Source organism: Armigeres subalbatus, chromosome 3 (assembly GCF_024139115.2).
Source record: "Armigeres subalbatus isolate Guangzhou_Male chromosome 3, GZ_Asu_2, whole genome shotgun sequence".
Taxonomy (NCBI): Eukaryota; Metazoa; Arthropoda; class Insecta; order Diptera; family Culicidae; genus Armigeres; species Armigeres subalbatus.
In genome coordinates, this window is record NC_085141.1 from 233,011,045 (window position 1) to 233,037,310 (window position 26,266).

Genomic DNA, 26,266 nt, shown 5'->3' on the forward strand with positions numbered 1-26,266 from the left:
TTGAGCCGTATTTTGCATACAAAATTTTGAATTTCGGCCATAACTTCTGAGCCCATAATCCGATTTGGCTAATTTTCAAAGGAAAAAATGATTTTGATGAAAATGTATTTTGACCTTAAAAGCTAGAAGCTAGAAGCCCTGTGTGGCCCCAAATGGCCGGAGCGAATTGTTATGACAGCAGCTTTCCGTGGGTGCGTGTGCTAGAGTGATTCAAATTTTGACTTTTTCGCTCCCCTGTGCTTAAACGATTGTTTTTGCTATTTTAATAGTCCTCCCAAATTTTTAGCTGATTTGGATGTAATTTGGTTGTGCACGTGCCGTTTGAAGGTTATATGAAAATTACTATGAGAATTGCCACTTATGTAAAGGATCGTTTCGTGAAGCAGCCCATAATATATTTGAATATATTTAACGCATCGTCATCATAGAATAGATCCTAAGTTGAAAGTCAGTTGTTGTTGCGAATCAATCTGACTTTTGTAAGCAAAATTATAAAGAAAACAGAATTGCTCATTATTGATATTGATGTTATTCTTTTACGTGTTAAATTGAATTTCCCACAATTCAGTATTTCCATAATAACTTTTGTTGCCAGCATCAAATCGTTTAGCAACAACGACGATATTTTCCCTTGTTAAATTTCCTATGTTGCTAACATATTCATACATTTTTAGAGCTTAATGGGCAATGATGGGGAACGGTTTTTCACAAAAGTTACTGTTTTCATAGTGATTTTTATACAAGCTTCAAACTGCTTGTGCTCAGTTAAATTACATTCAAATTAACTAAAAATTTAGGACGATTATTAAGATGGCAAATGCCATTGTTTAAGCATAGGGGAGAAAAAAAGTCAAAATTTGAACCACTCTAGTGCACGCCACGGAGGTCTGACCAGAAGAGAGCTGAGTCATGGCTTGCTGCGCACTGATCGACACGCTGAGGTGTTAATGTAAAATCACACGCTGATGGTAAGTTACTCAAACCCCACAAGCCCATCGTCCGATCTAGCCAATTTTCAATAGCAAACGAAGGGGCAGGATTCTCCGTCGAATGCAACCTTGCAACGCACAGTGGTGTGTTTGGCGAAAATCGCGAACTTTTTTTTACCACTTTAGGGTGTTATTTTTTGGTATCGGTGTCTACGGGAAAAAATTTTAGAAAAATATGGCGCATCGAATGACGAAAAGTTATAGTTCGAATTTTTGCTACAGGTGGCGCTGCAAAATGTAACTTCTTTAATGAACGATTTTTAAATATGGTGTCTTAGGCAAAGTTGTAGTGTAATTTATATTGAATTTTATTGCTGAAGACAACGAGTGTCCATCTATCATCGTTTTTGAAATACGGGCGTTTTTATGGACAGACCCTAAAAAAACAGTATTTAAAGATATTTTCGAAACTAACAGTTTCAGGTCAATACAATGTTCTACAAAAATGTATATATATAATCAAAATAGACCACATAGACCAGATACCAGGGATGTTTTTTGCAAACATGACTTGCTATCGACGATTTAAGGTAGAAAATAGTGATATTTGAAGACTTCATATGCAACAGAGGGGCAAATTGGGGCAAGGAAATCCCCACAGGATTTAAAATATCTGGTCTGTAGTTTCATATGCATATAATTATGTCTGTCTCCACGTGTATCCAAACAAGTATTTCTAAATTTCATAGATCGACATTTTCAACTGATATTTATATAATTATTGAGATTTCACAACACTGCATACCACGCTGTTGAATGTTAATGGCAAAAGAAGTGCAGCGTGAAGCTATTTTTCTATTCTCTTCGAATAAAACATACTACAAAGTTGCGCAGCGTAGCTTATTCCAATAAATTTGGCTAAAAAAACTTTTTCTGTAGCTCTTAAGTTGGCTGATTTAGAGCAATTTTACCTAATTAGATTAGGGTGTACCTAAAAAAACAGTATTTTTGATCTACTTTTTTTTTGTTTTAGATTTCTCGAAAAAGTCGTCCTCAATTGACTTTTAGAGCTCAAAAAAATGCAACTTTTGATGGATAAATATGCTCAATATCTTCTTCAGATCAAAAGTTATATTCGTTTTTTCTGTCATAATTACATGTTTTTTCATAAATTGATATCTCCGGTTAGGGCAAACCAAAAAAAAAGAATTACACGGAATTTGAAAGAGAAATTCATATTCTTTATTATGTTAAAAAATTGAGGATAAGTTATTTTTTTATCTCAAGTTTGGCCAATTTGACTAAAATCATGTTTTTTTAAAATAAATTGATACTACTCGACAACGGAAGAAGATACAGACGATATTCTTATAGCAAAACACGAGTTTTGAAAAGCTCCAAAAATCTTCAGAAAATGACATTCATGAAAAATTAAAAAAATGAAATGAGCAGATCATGAATATTGTTTTTTGAGGGACACCCTAACCTGGTAAGTAAAATTACTCTAAACATGAGAGCTTGCGAGCTACATAAAAAATACATATAGCAAAGTTGATTGGAAAAAGCTGCGCTACAACTTTGTAGATTATTTTATGTCAATATTCCGCAAAATAAAAAAATAAAATTTCACATTTTTATAAAATGGCCCACCCTATTTTTCGGTAATTCTATAATGAGGGCCCAAGTATCCAGAACAACTTTGTAGAGCAATTTTTTTTTCTTAGAAGTATACTTTAGGCCGAAAATGCATCTTTTCTCGTTAATCTTGCAATACGGTGATAATGATAAAACTTATAAAAAGTGTTAAAGCTGTAGATTTTTTATTTTTCATTTTTCACGAATGTCTGCCCTAACCGGATGATTCAAATAAGCTGCGCTACAACTTTGTAGCACATAATATGTCAATATTCCAAGAAATAAAAAAAATATTTTCAATTTTTTTTTATATGATGGGCCACCCTATTTTTTGGTAGCACCATAATGATGGCCTTACTATTTCGAAAAATTTTGTAGAAAAACAGTTTTTTTTTCTAAAAAATATAGTTTGGGCGTAAAATGCATCTTTCAGCGTAAATCTGTATCCTGGACCATAGTGCAATGGGGCAGGATTCCCTGTCGAATGCAATTTGTTGCGAGCAAATCAGTTAAGGAATATAGCACTATGGGTACTTCTTTCGAAGGTGTTGTATTGTTAACAATTATGCGGTTCCTGGAGGTTAATCATATCGAGTTTTCAAAACTAATTCAAACTTCAAAATAAAAAATTCCAAAGGGTAATTTAAAATAAATTTCTAGATACAATCGCCGAAATTCAGCCTTTAAATTTGCTCTTTAAACACAAACACAATTGAAATCCAAGCTGAAAACCAAAACCTAAATACAATCAAAATCAAGTGAAGATCTGACTATCAAAGTCAAAACTAACATTAAAAAAGAGAGAAATAAACAATCAATTCCTAAAACTTATATCCTAACTCAATTCGTCAAATTTAATCCCAAGGTTGAAAATCCATATATTCGATCAACAAAGGTACTGTTTCTAAATACTATAACTAAATTAAATAGTCTTCAATCTCTGTACCGTCAACTGGGGGGAAGATGATCATTGAGGTGAAGATGATCATTTGATGTGTCAGTCAAAAGTGCCAATTTTTTTTATGAACGGTAGTCAACAATATTCTCCGTTCAAGTAATGTTACCGCTAGGTAGAAATCCGAGTTTTTCGATTATAATCATGAAAATGTATTTTGTGGAAGAAAGAGAGAGATAGTCATAAATGACGCTATTTTCGTTTCAAATATTGACTTCGTAGACTTCTTTACGTAGTAAGTTCAACATTCGTACAAATAACCTAGTGTATTTTGATTACTAGGTCATAATGATTTTAGTAGAGCTGTCTTGATCAACTTCACCCCAAACCAGATTACTCAAAAAATGTGTGATAATTTAATTAATTTTAATAAATGCGAATGCATTTCAGAAAACTAAAGTTGTTGATTATTGCAACGTATAGCAGTACATGTTTTGAAAATATTTGTTTCGATTTAAAATGTAAACACACATTGTTATTGCATGTTTTGTCTTAAAAATGATCATCTAATTCGAAACCCTAATCCAATAAATCCTACCAGCTGCGCCACGGTCGTAACCCGAGCGAAGTTTATAACTGTGATTGTTCGTCACAACAGTTATCAGAGAATAATAAAATTTCAAAGTTTTTTTTTGAATTTCCAAAACACCAACCAGATGATCATAAATTGCATATTATTCGTATGAATAGTCATAATAATTAAGTGGGCTGTTCAAATGCACAGCACATGTTTCTAAAATGGACAAGTTGATGAGTGTGATGCAAACCGAAGGATAGTGGTTACATTGAGTCCTTTTCACATATGCAAATCGAGTTTTGAAGCATTGTACCTTGCCGGGCGGCTAATAACTATAATTAGGTCAAAGTTTTTGAAGATCCCAATACAAGTATTGCACTCATTATACATTGTTCGAAAGCCAACCATATTGCAGTTACGATGACCTCAGAAACAAAAACAAGTGAGGGCTTGTATCGCCTTAGTTCTCTCCCATTACTTTGAACCAAACACACACAGTCCATGGCATTGCACTGGACTCTGGTGGAGGCACAGCCAATCTCATTGCGGTGGATTGTGGCGTGAACCGCGTGCGGTGGGAACCGGTTCCTCGAAATTGCCGGCAGGTGTTTTGCGGTGTTTCAATTTTCGCCTTTCCTACCATATTTTATTTCTTCTGCCAATGATATGGTGGTAATGTGCGGTGAAGGGTACGCTACAGTTTCAGTGTTCTTGCTGTAGAGGCACCGACTGTTTGATCCCTCAAACTGCACCTTAATCAACCATGGCGGAACAGAATAAAAAATAAGTAACTGTTCGGACATACTCCGATTTTTGGGGGTCTGCCTCGAATCATTTTGTAGCTTTTGAGCGCGATCGATAATTAATTAATGTTGTGTTCTTTGTGCTTCATTGCCAATAGTAGTAGCCCTCTTTCATTGCTTAAACTCGTCTATCTATTCTAATGCGTTCAAGTAACTAGAAGATGAAAAATCATCCGTTACAGCTTGCCTACGCCAAACATTTCCTGACATTGGTCTCCTCACAGAGCTACTTCTACTACTTGTAAAAAGCACCTTCTTTGTTTAATCGTAATTCCTGGTATCACCGACGTCTACCTTCTAACAACAAAGCTTTGGAAATCAAAATTCAAGCACCTCAGCAAAGTTTGAAAACCTAATCTCGGTTTACGGCTCTCCATATTCGGCGAAAGCCATCAAATGTGCCGAGACAATTAAGAAGCTTTCGGGAAACCACTTGATGGCAATCACAGCAAAGCCGTGCCGGTGGTGGTGGTGTCGAGAATAATACCGGCTTGGATTATGATGAGGCTTTGTCTCGACGCGCAGTGGGTAATTATTATGCTCTCCTATCTGTGTTGATTACGTTTCATTCGCCTCTGGTTATAATGGTGACGGGTCCAGGTTAATTTGGTTTGGTGTGCCCAGTTAGAACTAACCTCTGTAGTGAGAACAGCGGTACTTGTTGGATTTTGATAAATGCCCGTGGCATGGCTTCCAATGTCTTTATCGTTCGTGGTCCGATTGAAGCTAGAAAGATTATGTATTAAGTGGTGAAATATTCCAAGAAATTGTGCCCCCCGGGTTTAGTCTTATGGCTGGCAAAATCAGACAGCTATTATTTCTATGAATATAGACATTACCAGGATAAAGTAATGTACTTATCACACCATATACGAAGCCAGTAGATTAAAATTTTGACTTTGCTTCAATAATAGGTGTGTTCAAATGTGAATCAGAGCTGTTTATGTGTTTGGTCGAAAACAAAATAGCAACAGAGCACTTCCTTATCCAACCAATAATCCAGTTCTGAAAAGCGTAAAGTTGAATTGAGGACAAGTCATGAATACCTGTTAAACTTGATTTTTGTTGCTTTTATTAAAATCGCATAGTTTATTGACCTAACTTTAGGATTAATAATGATGCTGCTTGCAGTAGAAAACATGACAGACGCTCCAATCAATTCTTTCTTGGTGTTGAACAATGACCTTTTCGGGGTTTTAGTTTCGATGTGGTCGCGGGCGGATGATGGTAATCATGTTAGTGATGCTGCATCTCCTGTTGATGCGAGCCGGCGCTGTTGAAAATGCTTTTTACTTGTGTAAAACGGATCGTAATGTATTGCTTCCTCCAGATTTATTATTATGACAGCCAGTTCTTCCCAACATGGATAGCAAATTATAGATAGACACCACCGTTAGGGATTTTAACCTTAGCAGTGATAATCTATTTCATTACTAGCTCTGGTTAAAAGGTTCTGAGGTGCGAAAACAAAGAGCTGTTTTCAATATCTGAGTTTTCTCTATAGAATGCTTCTAAGTTCTCTATATAATACTACATGCTTTCGACTCAGGTATCAGTTAACAACTGAACGTTATTTGAAAATATAAAGAAGTTCAAGCTCACTCAATAATATAAAAGTGTTTATCTCAGTTGGAGTCCTTGAGGTCTGTCTTATATTTCTATTCTGCACGGAAATTATTTTTTCAACATTGCACTCAATATAACATAATATGTACAATAAATCAACTCAGCATAATCCAATACCATTCAGATTACAATCTGTATTAACACGTGAAAATGTTGATAATTTCAAATCATTGCCAACATTTCGATCCGGGGGTTTGGATCTTCATCAGGGCTTATTACAGATTGATTAATCTGATAAAGATATAAACCCTCGTATCGTTGGCAATGTGTTTGATCGATAAATTCCATTAGGGGAGATCATAATAGTTTTTACACAATTATGCGATACCATGCACATGATATGTGTAAGTTAGTTTGCCCCGAACTGTCAAAGTCCCTTTGGATCGCTACGATGCACAGTGCTTTATTTCGTCATTTTCACGATCGATGTACAAAAACTCAAAAAGTGTTGATTTTTTATGTAGGGTTTGTTCACAGAAGTTTCAAGATATTTTGGAGCGCAACTTTCGATAAAAACAGTTTGATAATTAATCCCCCAAAAAGTGACTTGAGAAAATTATTTTTCCACCAGAATGTGATAGACACGTAGTGTCTTCCGCAAAGTTGTAGCAAATTGTAATACGAGCAACTTTGCTGAACATGTCGAGTCTCTATTTCTTATATATAACACACTTAAGAAGTTTTATGTAAAAACCCTTATGATTTTTCACATTTTCCGTCTCTTCTACACAGATGTCAAACCAGCAAAAATACATGTTTCTGTTGATCATTGTAACTTCCTTCCTTCCTCATCCCTTCCTCTTATAAAGCAAAAGTTTTCAATGTCAGTTGAAAGATAAAACGGGCGACTTTCAGCGTACCGTGAATGAATTTGCGACTTTTTACAATTACGGGAGTAATTATAAGTGGAAATGCTTCTAAAAATATGTATAGTTTAACGATAACTTTTGTTGTATATGAGATGGAATGTTATAATTATCAGCAAAAACATATTATTTTGCTTGCTTTGTAGATAAGACGGAAAAAGGGAAAAATCATTGGAAAGAGTTAGAATGAAAAACATGATTTTAAAGTGTTTTTTTTTTCATAAAACGTCTCAAGTTTGTTATATATAAGAGATAGAGACTCGGCCTTTGCTATAACTTCGCGGAAGACACTACGTGTCTATCTCATTCTGGTAGAAAAAATAATTTTCTCACCTGACTTTTAGGGGTAATAATCATCAATATCTTGAAACTTCTGTGAACAACCCCTATATCAAAAATCAACAGTTTTCGAGTTTTTGTATTTCGATCATGAAAATGACGAAATAAAACACTGTGCGATGGCGAACGTTTGCAGAATGTGACGCAAGGAATCGTACTTTTTCGAAAGTTTTCCCTCTTGCTTCGATGGTAAAACAAAAAAGAAATGTGCGAATATAGAGTATATGGCTCGAACCTTAGCCTATTATACTGCGGTTGAGATTATTATGTATATATCCGTATATATTGGAGCTCTAATCAATATTATGCCATCAGGCGACTTGCCTACTTTTGGTTATTACGCCAAGTAGTTAAAAACAACGATAATTGTCCACAAATTCTTATTAAAGTCACCAAAAAGCGTCGAACGAAATGGATAAAATTTTGGCTATTTTTTCTAATATGAGCTCTGTAGGTGGATACTTTTTTAGCCCACTTGGTACAAGTGGCTGTTGATTTCGAACATACAAAAGATAAAGATGGGTTGCTGTTTGGTTAGTTGTAATTTTACTTACGTTGAACAAAGGCAGCATGCAAACGAAACCAGGAATTCCTCCGGAAGTTCCTCCAGCAATGCCTCCGGAAGTTCCCCCAGGAATTCCTCCGGAAATTCCCCCAGAAATTCCTCCGGAAATTCTCCCAGGAATTCCTACGGAAGTTTCCCCAGGAATTCCTCCGGAAGTTCCCCCAGGAATTCCTTCGGAAGTTCCCCCAGGAATTCCTCAGGAAGTTCCTCCAGGAATTCCCCCGCTAGTTCCTCCAGGAATTCTTCCGGAAGGTCCCCCCGGAATTCTTAAGGAAGTTCTTCCAGGAATTCTTCCGGAAGTTCCCCAAGGAAATCCTCCGGAAGTTCCCCCAGGAATACCTCCAGGAATTCCTTCGGAAGTTCCCCCAGGAATGCCTCCAGGAATTCCTGCGGAAGTTCCCCCAGGAATTCCTTCGGACGTTCCCCCAGGAATGCCTCCAGGAATTCCTTCGGACGTTCCCTCAGGAATTCCTCCGGAAGTTCCCCCAGGAATTCCTCCGGAAATTCCCCTGGGAATTCCTCCGGAAATTCCCCTGGGAATTCCTCCGGAAATTCCCCCGGGAATTCCTCCGGAAATTCCCCCGGAAATTCCACCGGAAATTCCCCTGGGAATTCCTCCGGAAGTTCCACCAGGAATTCCTCCGGAAGTTCCACCAGGAATTTCTCCGGAAGTTCCTCCGGGAATTCCTCCGGAAGTTCCCCCAGGAATTCCTCCGGAAGGTCCCCCAGGAATTCCTCCTGAAGATCCCCCAGGAACTCCTCCGGAAGGTCCCCCAGGAATTCCTCCGGAAGTTCTCCCAGGAATTCTTCTGGAAGTTCCCCAGGAATGCCTCCAGAAATTCCTTCGGAAGTTCCCCCAGGAATGCCTCCAGGAATTCCTCCGGAAAATCCCCCAGGAATTTCTCTGGAAATTCCCCCAGAAATTCCTCCGGAAGCTCCCGCAGGAAATCCTACGGAAGTTCTCCCAGGAATTCCTCCAAAAGCTCCTCAGGAATTCCTCCGGAAGTTCCCCCAGGAATTCCTCCGGAAGTTCCCCCAGGAATTCCTCCGGAAGTTCCCCCAGGAATTCCTTCGGAAGTTCCTCCAGGAATTCCTCAGGAAGTTCCTCCAGGAATTCCCCCGCTAGTTCCTCCAGGAATTCTTCCGGAAGGTCCCCCCGGAATTCTTAAGGAAGTTCTCCCAGGAATTCTTCCGGAAGTTCCCCAAGGAAATCCTCCGGAAGTTCCCCAGGAATTCCTTCGGAAGTTCCCCCAGGAATACCTCCAGGAATTCCTTCGGAAGTTCCCCCAGGAATGCCTCCAGGAATTCCTGCGGAAGTTCCCCCAGGAATTCTTCCGGAAGGTCCCCCCGGAATTCTTAAGGAAGTTCTCCCAGGAATTCTTCCGGAAGTTCCCCAAGGAAATCCTCCGGAAGTTCCCCAGGAATTCCTTCGGAAGTTCCCCCAGGAATACCTCCAGGAATTCCTTCGGAAGTTCCCCCAGGAATGCCTCCAGGAATTCCTGCGGAAGTTCCCCCAGGAATGCCTCCAGGAATTCCTTCGGACGTTCCCCAGGAATTCCTCCGGAAGTTCCCCCAGGAATTCCTCTGGAAGTTTCCCAGGAATTCCTCCGGAAGTTCCCCCAGGAATTCCTCCGGAAGTTCCCCCAGGAATTCCTCCGGAAGTTCCCCCAGGAATTCCTCCGGAAGTTCCCCCAGGAATTCCTCCGGAAGTTCCCCCAGGAATTCCTCCGGAAGTTCCCAGGAATTCCTCCAGAGTTCCCCAGAATTCCTCGGAAGTTCCCCAGGAATTCCTCCGAAGTTCCCAGGAATTCCTCCGGAAGTTCCCCAGGAATTTCCTCGGAAATTCCCAGAAATTCCTCCGGAAGTTCACCCAGGAATTCCTCCGGAAGTTCTCCCAGGAATTCCTCCGGAAGTTCACCCAGGAATTCCTCCGGAAGTTCACCCAGGAATTCCTCCGGAAGTTCACCCAGGAATTCCTCCGGAAGTTCACCCAGGAATTCCTCCGGAAGTTCCCCAGGAATTCCTCCGGAAGTTCCCCAGGAATTCCTCCGGAAGTTCCCAGGAATCCCTCCTGAAGTTCCTCCAGGAATTCCTCCGGAAGTTCCCCAGAAATTCCTTCGGAAGTTCACCAGAAATTCCTTCGGAAGTTCCCCAGAAATTCCTCCGGAAGTTCCCTAGAAATTCCTCCGGAAGTTCCCCAGGAATTCCTCCGGAAGTTCCTCCAGAAATTCTTCCGGAAGTTCCCCCCGGAATTCCTCCGGTAGTTGCCCCCGAAATTCCTCTGAAGTTCCCCCGGAATTCCTCCGGAAGTTCCCCCAGGAATTCCTCCGGAAGTTCCCCCAGGAATTCCTCCAGAAGTTCCCCCAGGAATTCCTCCGGAATTTCCCTCAGGAATTCCTCCAGAAGTTCCTCCAGGAATTCCTCCAGAAGTTCCTCCAGGAATTCCTCCAGAAGTTCCTCCAGGAATTCCTCCAGAAGTTCCTCCAGGAATTCCTCCGGAAGTTCCTCCAGGAATTCCTCCGGAAGCTCCCCCAGGAATTCCTCCGGAAGTTCCCCCAGGAATTCCTCCGGAAGTTCCCCCAGGAATTCCTCCAGAAGTTCCTCCAGGAACTCCTCCAGACGTTCCTCCAGGAACTCCTCCAGTAGTTCCTCCAGGAATTCCTCCGGAAGATCCCCCAGGAATTCCTCCGGAAGATCTCCCAGGAATCAATAATTCCTCTGAAAGATCCCCCAGGAATTCCTCCGGAAGTTCCTCCAGGAATTCCTCCGGAAGTTTCCCCAGTTCCCCTCCAAGAATTCTTCCAGCAGTTCCTCCAGGAATTTCTCCGAAAGTTGCTCCACAGTTCTTCCGGTAGTTTTTGATAAATCGTTGATGGAATTTCGATGTTATTTCGAATGGATTTACCAATGGACTTTCTGAAGAATCCTTGGAATTTTTTTCTGAAAGAGATTGTAGTGATAGCAATGAGGTAATTAAAAAAATAAGAAATCAAAGTTAAACAAAAAATTAATTTTATTTGAATGTACTGACAACAAAAGTACATACAAGGCACTTATTATGAATCTGCGCATATCACAAATTCTTGAACATGCGATGTAACCAAGTTATGAAAGCTCAATACATATTACTGATAATTCGCCAAAAAGTAGGCAATTATATTGTACCTAATGAACTAGAAGTCATTAATGGTAAAATATGGCAACAGGGTATGATTGGCACGAATGGAGTGTTAACTCATCACTAACGAACCATGTCTCATATGTCCATTGATATGAGTAAAATGGTTCAAATTATTTGAGCCAGAACTTCCAGAAGGCGGCATTATGTCTCTGTTCGCAGACGACACCTCCATCGTCTACAACGGTATAGTGATCAGAGCGCTAGTGGCAAAACTCCAACGAGGCCTGGATGCCCTGACAGAGTACCTCACCAGCTGGAAGATCTGTATCAACGCGGCGAAGACCCAGGTCATCATTTTCTCCACTCCAAATCCCCTAAAAATGTTCCGCCTGTTGACTGTAAAATCATCCTCAATGGCACGACTGTGAAATGGGCCAATGAAGCCGACTACCTTGGCTTGACCCTCGACAGCAAGATTATTTTCAGGCAGCAGGTTGATAAGACGGTGACAAAGTGTAACGTTTTGTTAAAACTACTGTACCCTTTGATCAACCGCTGTAAGTAACGGCTAGCTCAGGGCTACTCTTTGGTTCAGGGCCGGCTTTCACGTACTTGGAGGACTCCAGATATGCAAAGTGGACATCGACACATCAAAGTGCAATCGCATAGAGACGGACTTGCATGCATACCTAAGGCTCATAGTCTGATAAATAATAAGAAATCTAAGATTTTCATTTTACTTCTTTTTTTTTAATTAACGTGCATAGGAAGGGTAGGAGGGGGGAAGTGGGAATAAAGGGAACGATGCAGCCGATCAGCTACTGTTGGGGCCCTTTAACATGCGACGGGGAACGAGATTGAGAGCATCGATATACCTGGATCTTCGGGCAATGTACCGATCGAAGAGGTGCTCACGGTAGGAGGAAACCACATCGGTTACAGTCACTGACGAGCGGGGGCGAACCCTGCCGGGCCTCGCCAGGATGCCACCTCCTTGTCGACCGATTCTCCGCATCTAGACCGTGTTTAGCCACCCGAAATGACGTGGGGCACTCGGGTAACTATCTGCACACTCATTTCCGAAACTTCGGGGTTGGATAAGGCTCCGACGACGCTTTCAGGTAACTTGCTGCTGTCTTCCCTGGAGCAATGCCACTCGCTTCTAACACACGCGGAACAGGTGTCTTACACGTGGGGATATGGCTCTGGAACACTGGGGTCACTGGTTGGTGGCGCAAACATGGCTCACCGATTCTCTGGACCAACCAGAAGGCTTGTGTTGGGTCGGGAGGGAATATAACTTCTTCCGAACTATCTGTACGAACCCTTTAGATTCATATTTCCCAAATACTTAGGACCACTACTCCGTTTCCACGACACACGTTGTCTCTTTTTATAAAATCGGCAAAGCTTTTCGGCATCCTTCGGGTTATACTTTAACGCAATGTGTCACTTGGTTTAAGACGAACTGAAACCTCTAGGAGTAAAAATGCACAAATATACGTTCTCAAATATACAAATTTCAAACGCGATGCGGAAAGCGAGGAAGCAACCAATCGGGCCCAAATTCTGCACAGTTGTTTAGGACCCAGAATGGCTTCGAAAAATCATTGATTTGAAAATGTATATGTATAACATAGGGGTCTGTTAAAATATTACGTAGCGCAAAAAAAGCGATTTTCAAGAACCTTTACCGTTATCCTCGAGAATTCGAATTAAGTCCTAAGCGATTCCAAGCAACAGCATCAAAATTTATGAAAATTTTTAATTCATGATTTTCTATTGAGTTGAAACTTTGCACCCCTGAATGCGGCCCTATTCAAAATTTCAGAAGGTTAATTCCAAATTCAAACAGAATTCTTTGAGCACCTGATGTGTTTTCATGAAGTTTGAGCAGTCGCATGCCCAGTTTCATTGCAATTGGTCACCCTCATTTTGACCCCTTAATCCGGCCCTAATAAGCATTTCAGATGGTCAACTTTAATTGAAAATGAAATATTTGAAACTCGGATTTGTAAAGTTTGTGCAGCCCCATGCTTATTAACGCATGCAAATTTCATTGTAATTGAATTTTTAGCCCATACTCTACCATTGTATCCTCTGAATGCGGCCCTGAATTCAGTCAATCCTGCCCTACTCAAATGGTGAAAACATCGGAATCGACTAAAAATCTTTACAAATATCTTTTTGGGTTGGTTTGATGGTTGATTTGATAAATTTTGGGCATGAACACGTTCATTTGAAAAAAAAAATCCGTTCGTCCCGGGGCTTAGAGGGTTAATGGGGTTAATTTGCATGCATGGGGTCAGATACAGCCAAATAGTCTAATAGAATTCTCGTAGTTGACTCTGGTATTGTTGATGTAAATTGGATAATTCCTTTCTAAAGCCCGTTTGCTGTATATCATTGCTGAGCACTTGAAGGCGATTCTTCCAGTCCGACTGAATGCAGTGCCTCCACGAGTTCATTAACAGCTCCTTGGGTTGTACTTACGCTATCAGCCATTATTGTTCCTTTAACTACGGTTGTCATGTCATCAGCGAAGTCGATGTTGATCGCATTAGGTATACGAGATTCCATCAAAGAACTAATCAGTATGTTGAAGCAGAGCGGATTAAGAGGCGATCCATGGGGATGTCCGGACCACGTCCATCGTGCGATATAGTTGTTATCAATCGTCCCTGAGATTTTGCGTTATGCAAACAGTGCATAATTGGTATTAACCATGCACTCCGAGTAGAGGTGTGCGCCGGTCCGAAATTCAGCGGCGGCGGCGTTTGTCAGAATTTTTGTCGGCGGCGGCGGCGTTTTCGGCGTCACGCCGAAAGCCATTTTAGCCGGCGGCGTGAATCGGCGTGGTGATTTTTTATTACGTTTCTTTAAGATTTCCTTTTGATTTTTTTCGGGATATTTTCTAAACATTTCTGGTCACTAGACTTTTTCGGCCGAACGGCATTTTTAGTCAAATGACCTGTTAGGGTAAACAAATTTTTCGGTCAAATTACCAGTTCGGCCGAATGTTCCTTTTGGCCGTATGTCGCTTTCGGCCAAACTACATTTTCGGCCAAACCATTGTTGACCTGATAACAGTTTCAGATAAACATTCAGTGCAGCTCGACTAAATGGAATTTTTCTAGATGACTTTTGGCTTGCCAGTATCGACTTAAGAAGTAGAGGCTACGGAGTTTTGTTTAATGGTCAGTTGTCAAAAAGGTCATTTAACCAAAGGAGTGGCCGGCTGAGACAATAAAACGAGGTACAATGTTTGACGGGAAAGATCAATTAATATTTGGCCAAATGACATTTTCGGCCAAACAGCACTTTTGGCCAACCGATCGATTCGACCAGCGACCTGTAAAGGCAAACTCCTTTTTCGGCAATGGAATTTCCCAAGAATTTCTTACAATATTTACAAAGAATTTTCTTAAAAATTCCAAGCATTTTTCCGAACCAAAGATTTTTTTTAAATCTACATTTTGAACAATCTTCCGCTGAAACTTTGAAGTGAAATTTCTGTTTTAACGTTGGCTCTAGTCTAGCCGTCCAGATTAATTGTTGGCTCTAGATTAATTACTAGATTGAGAAAGTCAACGTAGAAGCATCCCTTCTACCAGTCAGAAGCTCCAACAATTATGAAAGATTTTATGTGTAGTTTTTAAAGTATATTTTCCTGTAGCAATTTGGAACAACTTCCGTGAAAACTCTGAAGAAATTCTCATGTAAAATCCGAAGAATTTTCCACTGAAATTTCAAACAATTTTCCTTAGAAAATCCTCTTGGTAATTTCAAAGAATTATCAAAATTTCAAAGTATTTCCCGAACGACATTTTGGCCGAATGTCATTTTGGCCAAAGAGCAAATTCGGCCAATTGAGCTATTTGACCAACCGATTTTTCCAGCCAAATGAACTGTTCGACCGAATGACAAAGGCCAAGTAATTTTAAGCTAGATAGTTTTTTTTTACAAAATGGTCTATTCGGCCAAGCGACATATTCGACCAAACAAATATCAGCCAAATGGCTTTCTGTCGAACGATCCTTGTCCATACAAAAATTCAACGAGAAATTCTTTGGATTTCAACGCAATTTCCGCACAAGTTTTTTCTTAGTTTTTACGGATTTTTTTTTCAAATTTCAACGAGCAAATGTTTGGAATTTTTAGGAAATCATTGGTATCTTCAGGAAAAAAATCTCTGGAGTGTCAACGTGATGTTTTAGAGATCAATCAGAAAATTCTACGGAAATTCCACTGAATCTCCGGGATTTCTACTGAAAATTCTGTGGAGTTTTTCAAATTTGAATCGGCGTGGGAAACTATAGATCGACGGCGTGACAAATTTTAAATGGCGGCGCGCCGATGCTAAAATGTCGGCGGCGGCGGCGTGCTAAAAACTGTCGTCGGCGGCGGCGCACACCTCTAACTCCGAGATTCCCGCCCTACGAAGTTCTCTTACTAATAATGGAATTTGAACATTATCGTACGCTTTTAGTACATCCACATAACGACGTGTTGACGATCATGAAATGCGGAATACGTCTAGTCGAAGTACGTCTATCAGCAAATGCGAAGCGTCCGTAGTTCCCTTTCCCTTCCGGAAATCACAAATTGAATTGGGAAAGTGCATATTATGTACAGGAACCATTCCATTTTTCTTTTACCATAATTTCGTAAGTTTTACGAAAGCAAGAAGCCAAAGATATCGGCCGATATGACGTTGCTTCATTTGGTGGTTTGCCAGGTTTCACGATTTGTATTATCTTGAAGGTTTTCCATGCTTCTGCGATACTGCCGTCAACGAATATTGTGTTGTATATCCTCAAAAGCACATTCTGCCTGTTGAAAGGAAGAGTAAGTCGTGCATCGAAAAGATTTCTCGTTGACAATGCCTACCGCAACAACAGCTCTGCCATCCTGTAGTTTTCATATGCCATATGGAGGCTCTCCATACTCTAAATGTTTGTCTGCTGTCAGCAAGTGTAGCCTTCAACTCGTTATCCCTGTATGGCGCTGGTATGTTCTTTGGATTTTTCCTTTGCACTTGGTGTGGGCGTTGATTGAATAAGGCTTTGCCAGATTATTTGAAGAAAGGTATCATATTCGAGAATTCCCGACGATGCTTCTATGTTTTAATCAACCTGGTTGGCGAAGGTGTCCCAATCCATTCTACGGTAGTTGAATTATTTGTAAATTTGTTACGCGTAACCAGAGTCTATTATTATAGAGTTACGCAAAGAGTGAAGCCAAATCTACCTATTGAACTGTCAAACCGTCTACCTATCGAGCAAAGTAAACAAATGCTTGTTGGTAAGGCGGAAGTATTGTTATCGCCTAATGATTATTATGGCGAATTAAAACGCATGAATTGAAATGTATTGGATTTGTTCTAAAAACAGCTTCAAAAAACTTTAATACACCCACCAATAAAGTAGCAAAAAGAAACTCACGTGTTTGCACTCTGTGGGTGACTTGGTTATCGAATTAAAAAAGCTTTAGCAGTGACTACTCCCGTGAAGTCACTTTAAGGGTTGAACAAAAATGAAAGTTGCAAACAGAATAACAAGAAGATCATTCAGAATAAGTGTAAGAAGATCCTCTTTGCGCAACTCTATAATAGACTCTGTGCGTAACAATATTTTGAACCACCCCCACCCTCACATATTTTGGTAACAAATCGTATCAAAAATGGAACAACCCCCCACCCCCTATTGCGTTACGCAATATTTGAACAGGCTCTAACTAAATTCAATGTAATTTAATTTTTTACGACTGATATTTACCCGCGCGCAATGTACCTACTCAGTGCAATACGAAAGGAGCTTTGAACTTCATGAACAACACTAGCGCCACACCCCACCAACTAACGGTGATTAATGATTATTTCACGGGGTTGCGCCAAGTGGATTTATCTGGATTTTTCAGCTAGAAATCACCTCGATGCAAAGACAGGCTTATCTCCGATTTGTGCCAACTAATGGTTACGATGTAAAATGGAAAGTGTAATAAAAAGATAGGAAAAAACACTTGTTTCTATTTAGTTGCTAATTTATTTGTCGACCTCCAATGTGGAAAATATGAATATTTGTTCTAAATGCTGGTTCTTAACGACAATCATTTTATTTTTAATTTCGATTGCTTCCTCTTGCACACTTTGATGCACGCGAACCATATAACTTTTACTGCGATATAAACACTAACAATAAGCACAGCTACCACATCAAGCATGTTCTTCTGGAAGAAGTTCAGATCCAATCCGGGATAGCGCATATGACGTGCCCCTTTGTGTCGGATCACGTACTCTGTCCAGAACACTGCCGTATCCAATGCCGATTGAGGTCGATCCCGATACAATTCGGAAAGCTGTTTTGCTTTCTGCGTGTAGCTAGCGTTCAGCAAAACTTCGTTGATGGCCGCGGAAAACGTGGCTTCTGTTAGGTCTGAGAACTTCACGGTGACAGCCCATCCTTCCTTTTCAACGGCAGCTATGTTTGACTGTTGATCTCCGAAAAATGGCATACCCAACAGAGGAACACCGTGGTATAGAGCTTCTGCTACTCCTCCCAGTCCGCCATGCATTACGAACAGACGGCATCCCTTGTGCGCCAGAATGTCGTCTTGAGGAAGCCACTTTTTGAGAAGAATGTTATCAGGCTTATTTGGCATATGCTCGGTATCCCACTTCCAAATGACACGCTGTTTCAACTTCGATAGTGTGTTGATCAAGGCTTCCAGTTTTTCTTTTGGGATTGTTGAACTCAAGAGATTAGTGCCCAGACTGAATAGGATGAAGCCATTTTCCGCCTCATCAGTCCATTTCTGCAGATCATCTGGCAGAGGATCCGCAGTTTGTTTGACTTGCAGTCCACCGACTTCTACAATCGCTGGAACGTACGGACGAGGAGAGCTTTTTGTAAAGTGCTGATTAACCAAAACAAGTGACACATTTTGTCGTACTTCTTTGTACGATGGGAACTGACCACGGGGAAAAATAGAGCTGAAACAAAAACCGTCAGTGATAAGATAGTGTATCTTATGTAGCGCTATCAATGAAATTTACTCGTAAAATTGCTCCGACGTATGTTTAAAATACAAGGCGAAGACATGCTCCAAGAAGGTGATCAACAAATTGTTCAGTCTGTTGATAAAGTTCATCGGACTTGGCATTCCTCTAATAGGGTTCGGAACAGTTGCCAAGGGGCTAGGATTTCCTACCATCTCGTTGGTCATATGCATGGCCGCGTTGGGATTAACAACCACTGTGGGGGCTCCGATCCAGTTCGATATCCCTAATAAAAAATCCCCCATCAATCCTACCATTAAAAGATCGAACTTTTCTTCTTTTATAATTCGTTGGACTTCAGGGTAATGGATGCTGATATTTGCTGCCTCCAGAGCCATTCGATTCATTTTTGGAAAAGCTTTCACCATCTCCCATGCGGATTGATCTGTCATAATACCCTTCATTCCATCTGTCAGGCAAAATGCAAATATGTAATGACATTAGAATTCATTATAGTGCATGCGAGAATAATGTTTCTTACCTTTCTGCCAATCAGCAACGGGAACAGCAATATGTCGATAGCTTTCCAACGGATATTTCGATGGATGGGGACTGACCATCGTAACGTGATGGCCCCGTCGGGCTAGTTCTTTGGCCAGTGCTTCCTGTACTATGATGTGTGATCGGCTTGGGCTCATATTGATGCTGAGGATCCTGTAACCGGAGGTAACCGACAGCGTTGCCACAAGCAGAAATGCTATTCCGATGGGAGAAGTCATGTTGCAAACGAACAGTACTGTCCACAGTGCTAGCAACTTCGCTAGTGTGACTCTCGAACAGATTTCAAGTGATATAAAGGATGGAGCATGTACCGTGAGATGGGTACATTTTGAACTAAGAGATAGTATGTATGATTTTTCAAATGGCTGGAGTTGTATTCACATTTTTATAGAAATAAAAAAAATATAGAAAATGCTCCATTGCTCCCAATAAGTTAGAAAATGTTTGGGAAATGTATGACCTTTTTTTTCTTAAATTGTATCATACCACCCATTGGCATTTTTCGTTATATACCAAGTTGTCTCATAATTGAGATAGTAAATAAGGCCGGAAAAAAACTAGAATTTCTTCTTGTCTCTGGATAACGAAGGGGGTGTTTTATAAATGTTGTAAAAATCTTCTTTGTACCCAATGTTTGCTAATTTATGTATTTATGTTCGTTTTCTTCTTCTTTTTGTGAAGAAAAATGTTATAATGAAATTGGAATGCTTTTAAAATCAAAACTTAATCTTTTCGATGAAATGGTTTTTCGAATAAATGCATCTATGTCAATGATAAGTGTTAAAAAAATGAGAGATCATTCTGAAGAACCGATTTGTTTCCTAAAAAAATGTGAACGCAATAAAATGTATCAGAAAATTTATCATTTTTTGGCGAGACAATGTTCGCCGGGTCAGCTAGTAAATGTATAAATTGATAAAATCGTAAAACTCATCAGTTTTCTTGAAGAATTTTCTAATAAAGCTCAATATTTTATTTATTTTTACAATCGAAAGTCATGCTGTGCTCGTTAGACATCAGTCTCATGAAAAAATATCATCAATTCTTTGTTCATTCATGTGTTGTTGAATGTTGTTCCAAATAAATCTATGAGACGGTAATTCCGCGATTACGTCCAGTCCAGGCGTGAAACTGCTGTAGATGACTTGGGGGTCGTTCAAAAATGATGTAACAGATTTTAGAGGGGAGGAGGTGTAAGATTTTGCGACAGTACATATTCTAGGGGAGGGGTAGGTCTAGGAATCTCGAAAAATAGTGAACGTCATACCTGAATTGCCCCTTATCTTTGGAGACCATATATGCTTAACGAGTGGTCATACGTATCTTATCGTTTTATTCCCACGCTATTTCACGCGTCTCTTTCCGTGATTGATCATAAATGTATAATTTATTTTGTTAATAATAAAATGTGCTGACTCTTCGTTGTGTAATTCGGATGGCTGCCTACAATGCACGTAAAGAACTTTTCAATTAAATTGTTCGACTGAATTACGGTTTCAATCAACATTTTTTACTTCATGTTTTAATAATGCACATTTTTTTGTCGACGAATCAAAACTATTAAATCCAAACATAAACTATGTTTTTATAATTTTATATGACTGCGATCTATCATTATTCTGGCAATTCGGATAGATGACGGCCCCTAAGGAGTAGTTCGTTCAAAGTTTGGTCGACTTAAACTTGCCGCATTTTTTGCATCTTTCTTTAAAAGCCAAAACCTGCGCACACTTTATTTCGAAAACTTATGCGTTTAGCTTTGCATTCTGTTTTAGTTTTGAGATTTGCTCTTCAGTTTTCAATTGAAGCAAGCGGCCAAACCAATTATCATCAACCTATACTATATTTTGTTCTCGATAGCCTGTAAGCCGGGGAGGAATTGAAAGCTAGAGTCCACAACAACGTCAATAAAATGATCAACCAACGAGCTGCAATTGATGCCGATGACGCTGCGTTACCGATTTTTTCCGATGCACAGCTACGTCTTTTTAACGCCGTGTGCACGCAGAGTTGAAAAGACGCCACGTGGGCATCGAGCCTTAACAGTCAATGCAACGAACATACATACCTACGAGTTGAACTATAACGACAAAAGATATTTTAGTTACTAGATAAAGATTGTCGCTTCGGTTCCCTTTGTTCTGCTGTCCGGAACATGTTGGGTACCAAGCTGTCAAATCGTATGGATTTTCCTTCTTTGACATTTAGCTCCCCTATCCTCGCCAGCAAAAGATGTTCCGGACAGCGACAATCTTTACCTAGTAACTAAAATATCTTTTATAACGACCGACATGGTGGTATCTCCTAATCTACGACGTTTATCGTCTATGGACTAGGGACGTTCCAATGTTTTACAATAATATTTTAACTCATAGGGTAACCGTACCCTTAGTGGAGGTAGTGGGGTTTTAATGAGATTTATCATAATTATGCACTTTACGATGATTTCAGATGATGCGTCGTGCTTTAAATATCCTATTAAATGCAACTTATCCTAAGATTTCACTTGAAAAACTATTGAAAACAATGATTTTCCTTAACAAAAATGACTTCCTTGCACCTATAGTGGTGCAACTGTACCAATAGTGGCGAGTCTCATAAGAAATCAATGGATAGCACCACTATGGGAACCAACATTATTTTTTACCGCCACTAAAGGAACAGTGTACCCATTAGTGGTGCAAGCAATATTTTGTAGTTGTTGATGTTAAATGACATCAATCTCATTTTTGTTAGCAAATTTATTAGTTTATCTATTGGCTAAGATATTAAAGCTATAAATTTTCAATAATTATCAATTTTTTAAAAATATTTTCTTTTGTGGATCTACTAATACCTCCACTATTGGTACCGTTACCCTAATTAGGTAATTTTTTCACTCGCTCTCATGAATGATATTTAAACAAAGAGGGCTGTACCTATGGACTCAACGTAAGTTGCTCTTTGAAAGAAGCCATTCTGAGTTCTTCTATCGTATGACTTGATGAAATCTACGAGTGGCATAAAATTTGACACGAGAGAAAAGGCAAAATATTATGGTGGATTTAAGTAAAATAAAAGTGAGTAGATTTACGGTGTAGGAAGGGAAATACATATATATTTTTGTCATTTTCCATTTAAAATCAGATGAATCTTCCATGGGTACTAAATTCAGAAAAAATCTCGGGAAATTGAGAAAATACGACAGATTAGAAAGAATTTTTCGAGGAAGTTCAGGAAAAATCAGAAGATATTAAAATAGTAGTTTGTGCAACTAGTGATTTTGATTTTTTCAGCACGAGTTGTACGTTTATCCAACGAGGCTTGCCGAGTTGGATAAATACTAGAGGCATTCCACGGGGGCATGTCAGTCGATCCTGAGCGACCATTTCGAAAATATTTGAAACTCTGCACAGTTTTTCAATTTCATCTAAATCGTCATTTTTCGATATCAAATCTTCATATTGAGTCACGACTAACTTTTCAAAAGGGTGTATGTGAAAATGGTTCAAAAATATTTAAAAGCTGCACAGCAAAAACGGAATGTTCGATTGTTATGATTTTTTAGCAAAGTTAGACAACTAAATGGTGATTCTTAAGAAAATGTGCACAGTAAAAAAAATTTTTTGCCTTTAAAATATCATTTTTGTCACAAAAACTCAAATATCTCAAAACCCTATCTTTTTCGAACGTAATTTTTTAGGGAAAACGGTCCATTATATTAGCTATCTACCATAAAAATTTGGTGATGGTAAACTAATAAACAAAAAGTTATGACATTTCAAACATTTCACAATTTTCACATTTAGTAAAAAATTTTTTTCTGTGTAAGTTATTTCGAGAATTGCAGTTTGATGCAGATTTTATTGTTAAGGGACGTGATTTAAACAAGTTGTTTTCATGATATTTTGATTTAATTATTCATAGCATCTATAAGAAACTTAGACACGATCCAGTGTTGTGATCAAAAGTATTGATAGTGTCATAATTTTCATTGCACGTGACTGGCGAAAAATTCTTTTAATAGTGTTGAAACCTGTTGATAATAACGTTGATAGAAACATATCAGAAATGTTATTTTTAAGACAAAAGCTGCAAAATCAAAGATTTATATACACGTGTACGTCTATAGTTTACCTGCAAAAATATAGCTCTTAGAGAATAGACTTTATGATCGGGAGGAAACGGGTATCTTCAACAACAACAAATGCATGATAGGTACATACCATGACAATGCTCACGAAAAAGCAAAAAATTACTACTACTAAGGTTGTTAAAGATCTTATAGTAATTTTTTCTTCAGTCAAGCAAATGACACCAAACTAGTCAGTAAAAACTTAAAAGTGATTTTGTTTATTGAAATATTACGAACAACATGAGTAGCCGCTTTCTCAACTGTTGTAGGCCGTTTGATGGAAAAAAGTGTTCAAAAGAGTTACGAAATCTCACCGAAAGCACCATAGATAAACTGAAAGCGACTGGTTATGCTCCAATGTCCACATTGAATACAAATTTACGCATTTGCACGTCCTGCCGTCTAAACGTTGACAAAAGAGCAATCTGTATATCATCGGTTGAGCAGAGCGCAGGAAGTTCGAAAACGACAACAACTGAGGAATTACCAGAAGCATTAAGTGCTGAGAGCCTTGCCACCGTACCATCAGCGAAATCTGTTTCAACAAATCAATCGGAAGATGAGTGTATCCAAAAGGTCAACATCGAACGCTTTAACGAGGGCATAGCTGGGATAAAAGTGACTCCGATTAAATGGAGTAAGATGGACTACGTTTATTACCCGGAGAAAAAATACCGTGAAATAAACGAAGCTGTACGAAGAAACCTCTTCAAATTAGGACCTGATGATGTGGAAAATACAGACTACGATGAGGTAATTATAAATATGAAGGAAAGGTTCTCGAATACAGCCACGACAAGGAAAGAAAAATTATTGATTTTGTCGATGCTGCCAAGTTCGTGGTCTATTCAGGATGCCATTGATGAGTTCAAAACCAATAGAAATACAGTAAAAGAGGCAAAACAATTGAAGAATAACTGTCTTTCAACCAAAAATACTAGGTCTAGTACTGCATTAACAGATGAGACAAAAGAAATAGTAGTTCAATATTTTGAAGATGATGAAGTAAGTCGAGCTATGCCTGGTCAAAAAGATTATGTATCAGTAAAAAAGATGGAAAGCGTCAAGCAATCCAAAAACGATTAATGATGACGACTTTGAAAGAAGCGTACACACGCTTCAAGGAAATTCACGATAATATTAAAATAGGTTTTCCTCATTTGCAAGCCTTCGGCCAAGGCAATGTAAGCTTCTTTCCAATTCAGGAACACATAATGTGTGTGTGCACAACCCATGAGAATATTAATCTTATTTTACATAGTTTGAAAAGAATCAATTTAACAAAGGATATTAAAATGTTAACTGGTAGTCTTTTGTGTGAAAATACAACATCAAATTGCTATCTACGATCTTGTTCGGATTGTCCAGATTCTTCATCATTGGAAAATACTTTATTCGCTGAGTTTGAAGAAAAATATATTGATCAGTTATCATTTGAGCAATGGGTGACCACGGATAGGTGTGACATAGAAACTATTGTAAAACCTGTAGATGAGTTTGTGTCATATTTTGCTTGAAATTAGAAAGTTTAATCCTCACGATTTCATTAAAACAGAACAATCCAGCTTTTTAAAAATACGAAAAACACATTACAAAATGGTGAATTTTTAGTCATTTGTGATTTTTCTGAAAATTACAGCTTTGTATTGCAAGATGAAGTGCAGTCCCATCACTGGAACGTACAACAAGCTACAATTCATCCATTCGTTATTTATTTTAATGGAAGTACGCAAATTGAACACTTAAGTTTTATTATAATTTCCGAAGATTTAAGACACGATTCAGTATCCGTAAACTTGTTCATTGAAAAATGATTAACTTTTTACGCGTTGATAAGCATAAAGAAGTCAAAAGATATATTTCATGTCTGATGGAGCAGCGTCGCAGTACAAAAATCGTAAGAATTTTTCGAGCCTATGTCAATTTAAATCAATGTACGGAATTGATGCAGAATGGCATTTTTGCTACATCACATGGCAAAGGTCCTTGTGATGCTATTGGAGGAACAATAAAGCGCATGGCCACAAGAGCAAGTTTAGCCAAAGAACGTGAGCATCCAATTAAAACTGCGAAAGAACTTTTGATTGGGCAAATCGTAGAAAAGAAAAAGATTTAACCAAATTATCATTTTGTTTTACTACTACTGAAGAGTACGAAATAAAGGCTTCAGAGCTCAGCGAGCAATTTAATAACGCGAAAACGATCCAAGGAACCCAAAAATTTCACTGTTTCATTCCATTGTCGGAAAATAAAATTAAAGCAAAACTATACTCAAACTGTGCTGATAATAATTCAAAAGTGTTCGATATTTTAAAAAATTTGAATAAAAATAAATAAAAAATAAGTAGGGGAACGGTTCGGCACTTCATCCCATAGCTCCTATTTCCATCCCATCAAAAACAAAGCAATGAAAAGAAAATTGATTTGTTTCTTATTTTTGTGATTTTTTTCACCAGTGAGCACGCTTGTTAGCAAAAAGAAGCGACGAGATTGGTGCTTTATTGCTTTGTTTTGCGATGGGATGAATATATGTTCAGTGAGATGGAAAACGGAACAGTTCCCCTATTAATAAACTGTTTTCATGATATCATAACCCATACCAAAATTCAAACCCAAAACTCTTAGAGTTTCTATAACAACATTGTGTAACTGCCACATTTAATTTAATACTTAGGATAATATTAATTCATTTTTATTTATTTATACATATAATATTTATACATATAATATACATAATATCGATGAATACATAAATATGGAATATCATACAAACAACTTGTTTAACTCACGCAAGGCCCTTAACAATAAAATCAGCATCAAACTGCGATTCTTGAAAAAAAAATACACGGAATTTTTTGTTTGTTTACTATATGTGAAAATTGTGAAATGTTTGAAATGTCATAACTTTTTTGTTTATTAGTTTACCATCACCAAATTTTCATGGTAGATAGCTAATATAATGGACCGTTTTCCCTGAAAAAATTACGTTCGAAAAAGATAGGGTTTTGAGATATTTGAGTTTTTGTGACAAAAATGATATTTTTAAAGGCAAAAAAAAATTTTTTTTACTGTGCACATTTTCTTAAGAATCACCATTTAGTTGTCTAACTTTGCTGAAAAAATCATAACAATCGAACATTCCGTTTTTGCTGTGCAGCTTTTTAAATATTTTTGAACCATTTTCACATACACCCTTTTGAAAAGTTAGTCGTGACTCAATATGAAGATTTGATATCGA

The 26,266-nt window shown here is 38.7% G+C and overlaps 2 protein-coding genes across 3 annotated transcripts in view; one reads left to right on the forward strand and one right to left on the reverse strand.

The window, feature by feature from the left end:
- The window catches only part of LOC134220846 (protein yippee-like), a 385,579-nt gene that overhangs the window by 271,562 nt on the left and 87,751 nt on the right, over window positions 1–26,266 (forward strand). The window lies entirely within an intron of this gene.
- LOC134226717 (UDP-glucosyltransferase 2-like) lies at window positions 17,397–19,173 on the reverse strand. Its single transcript, XM_062707673.1, has 3 exons — window positions 18,895–19,173; window positions 18,411–18,822; window positions 17,397–18,347 (listed from the first exon to the last, which is right to left on the reverse strand). The coding sequence occupies exons 1-3, from the start codon at window positions 19,130–19,132 to the stop codon at window positions 17,465–17,467; spliced, it is 1,533 nt and encodes a 510-aa protein (XP_062563657.1). The 5' UTR covers window positions 19,133–19,173; the 3' UTR covers window positions 17,397–17,464.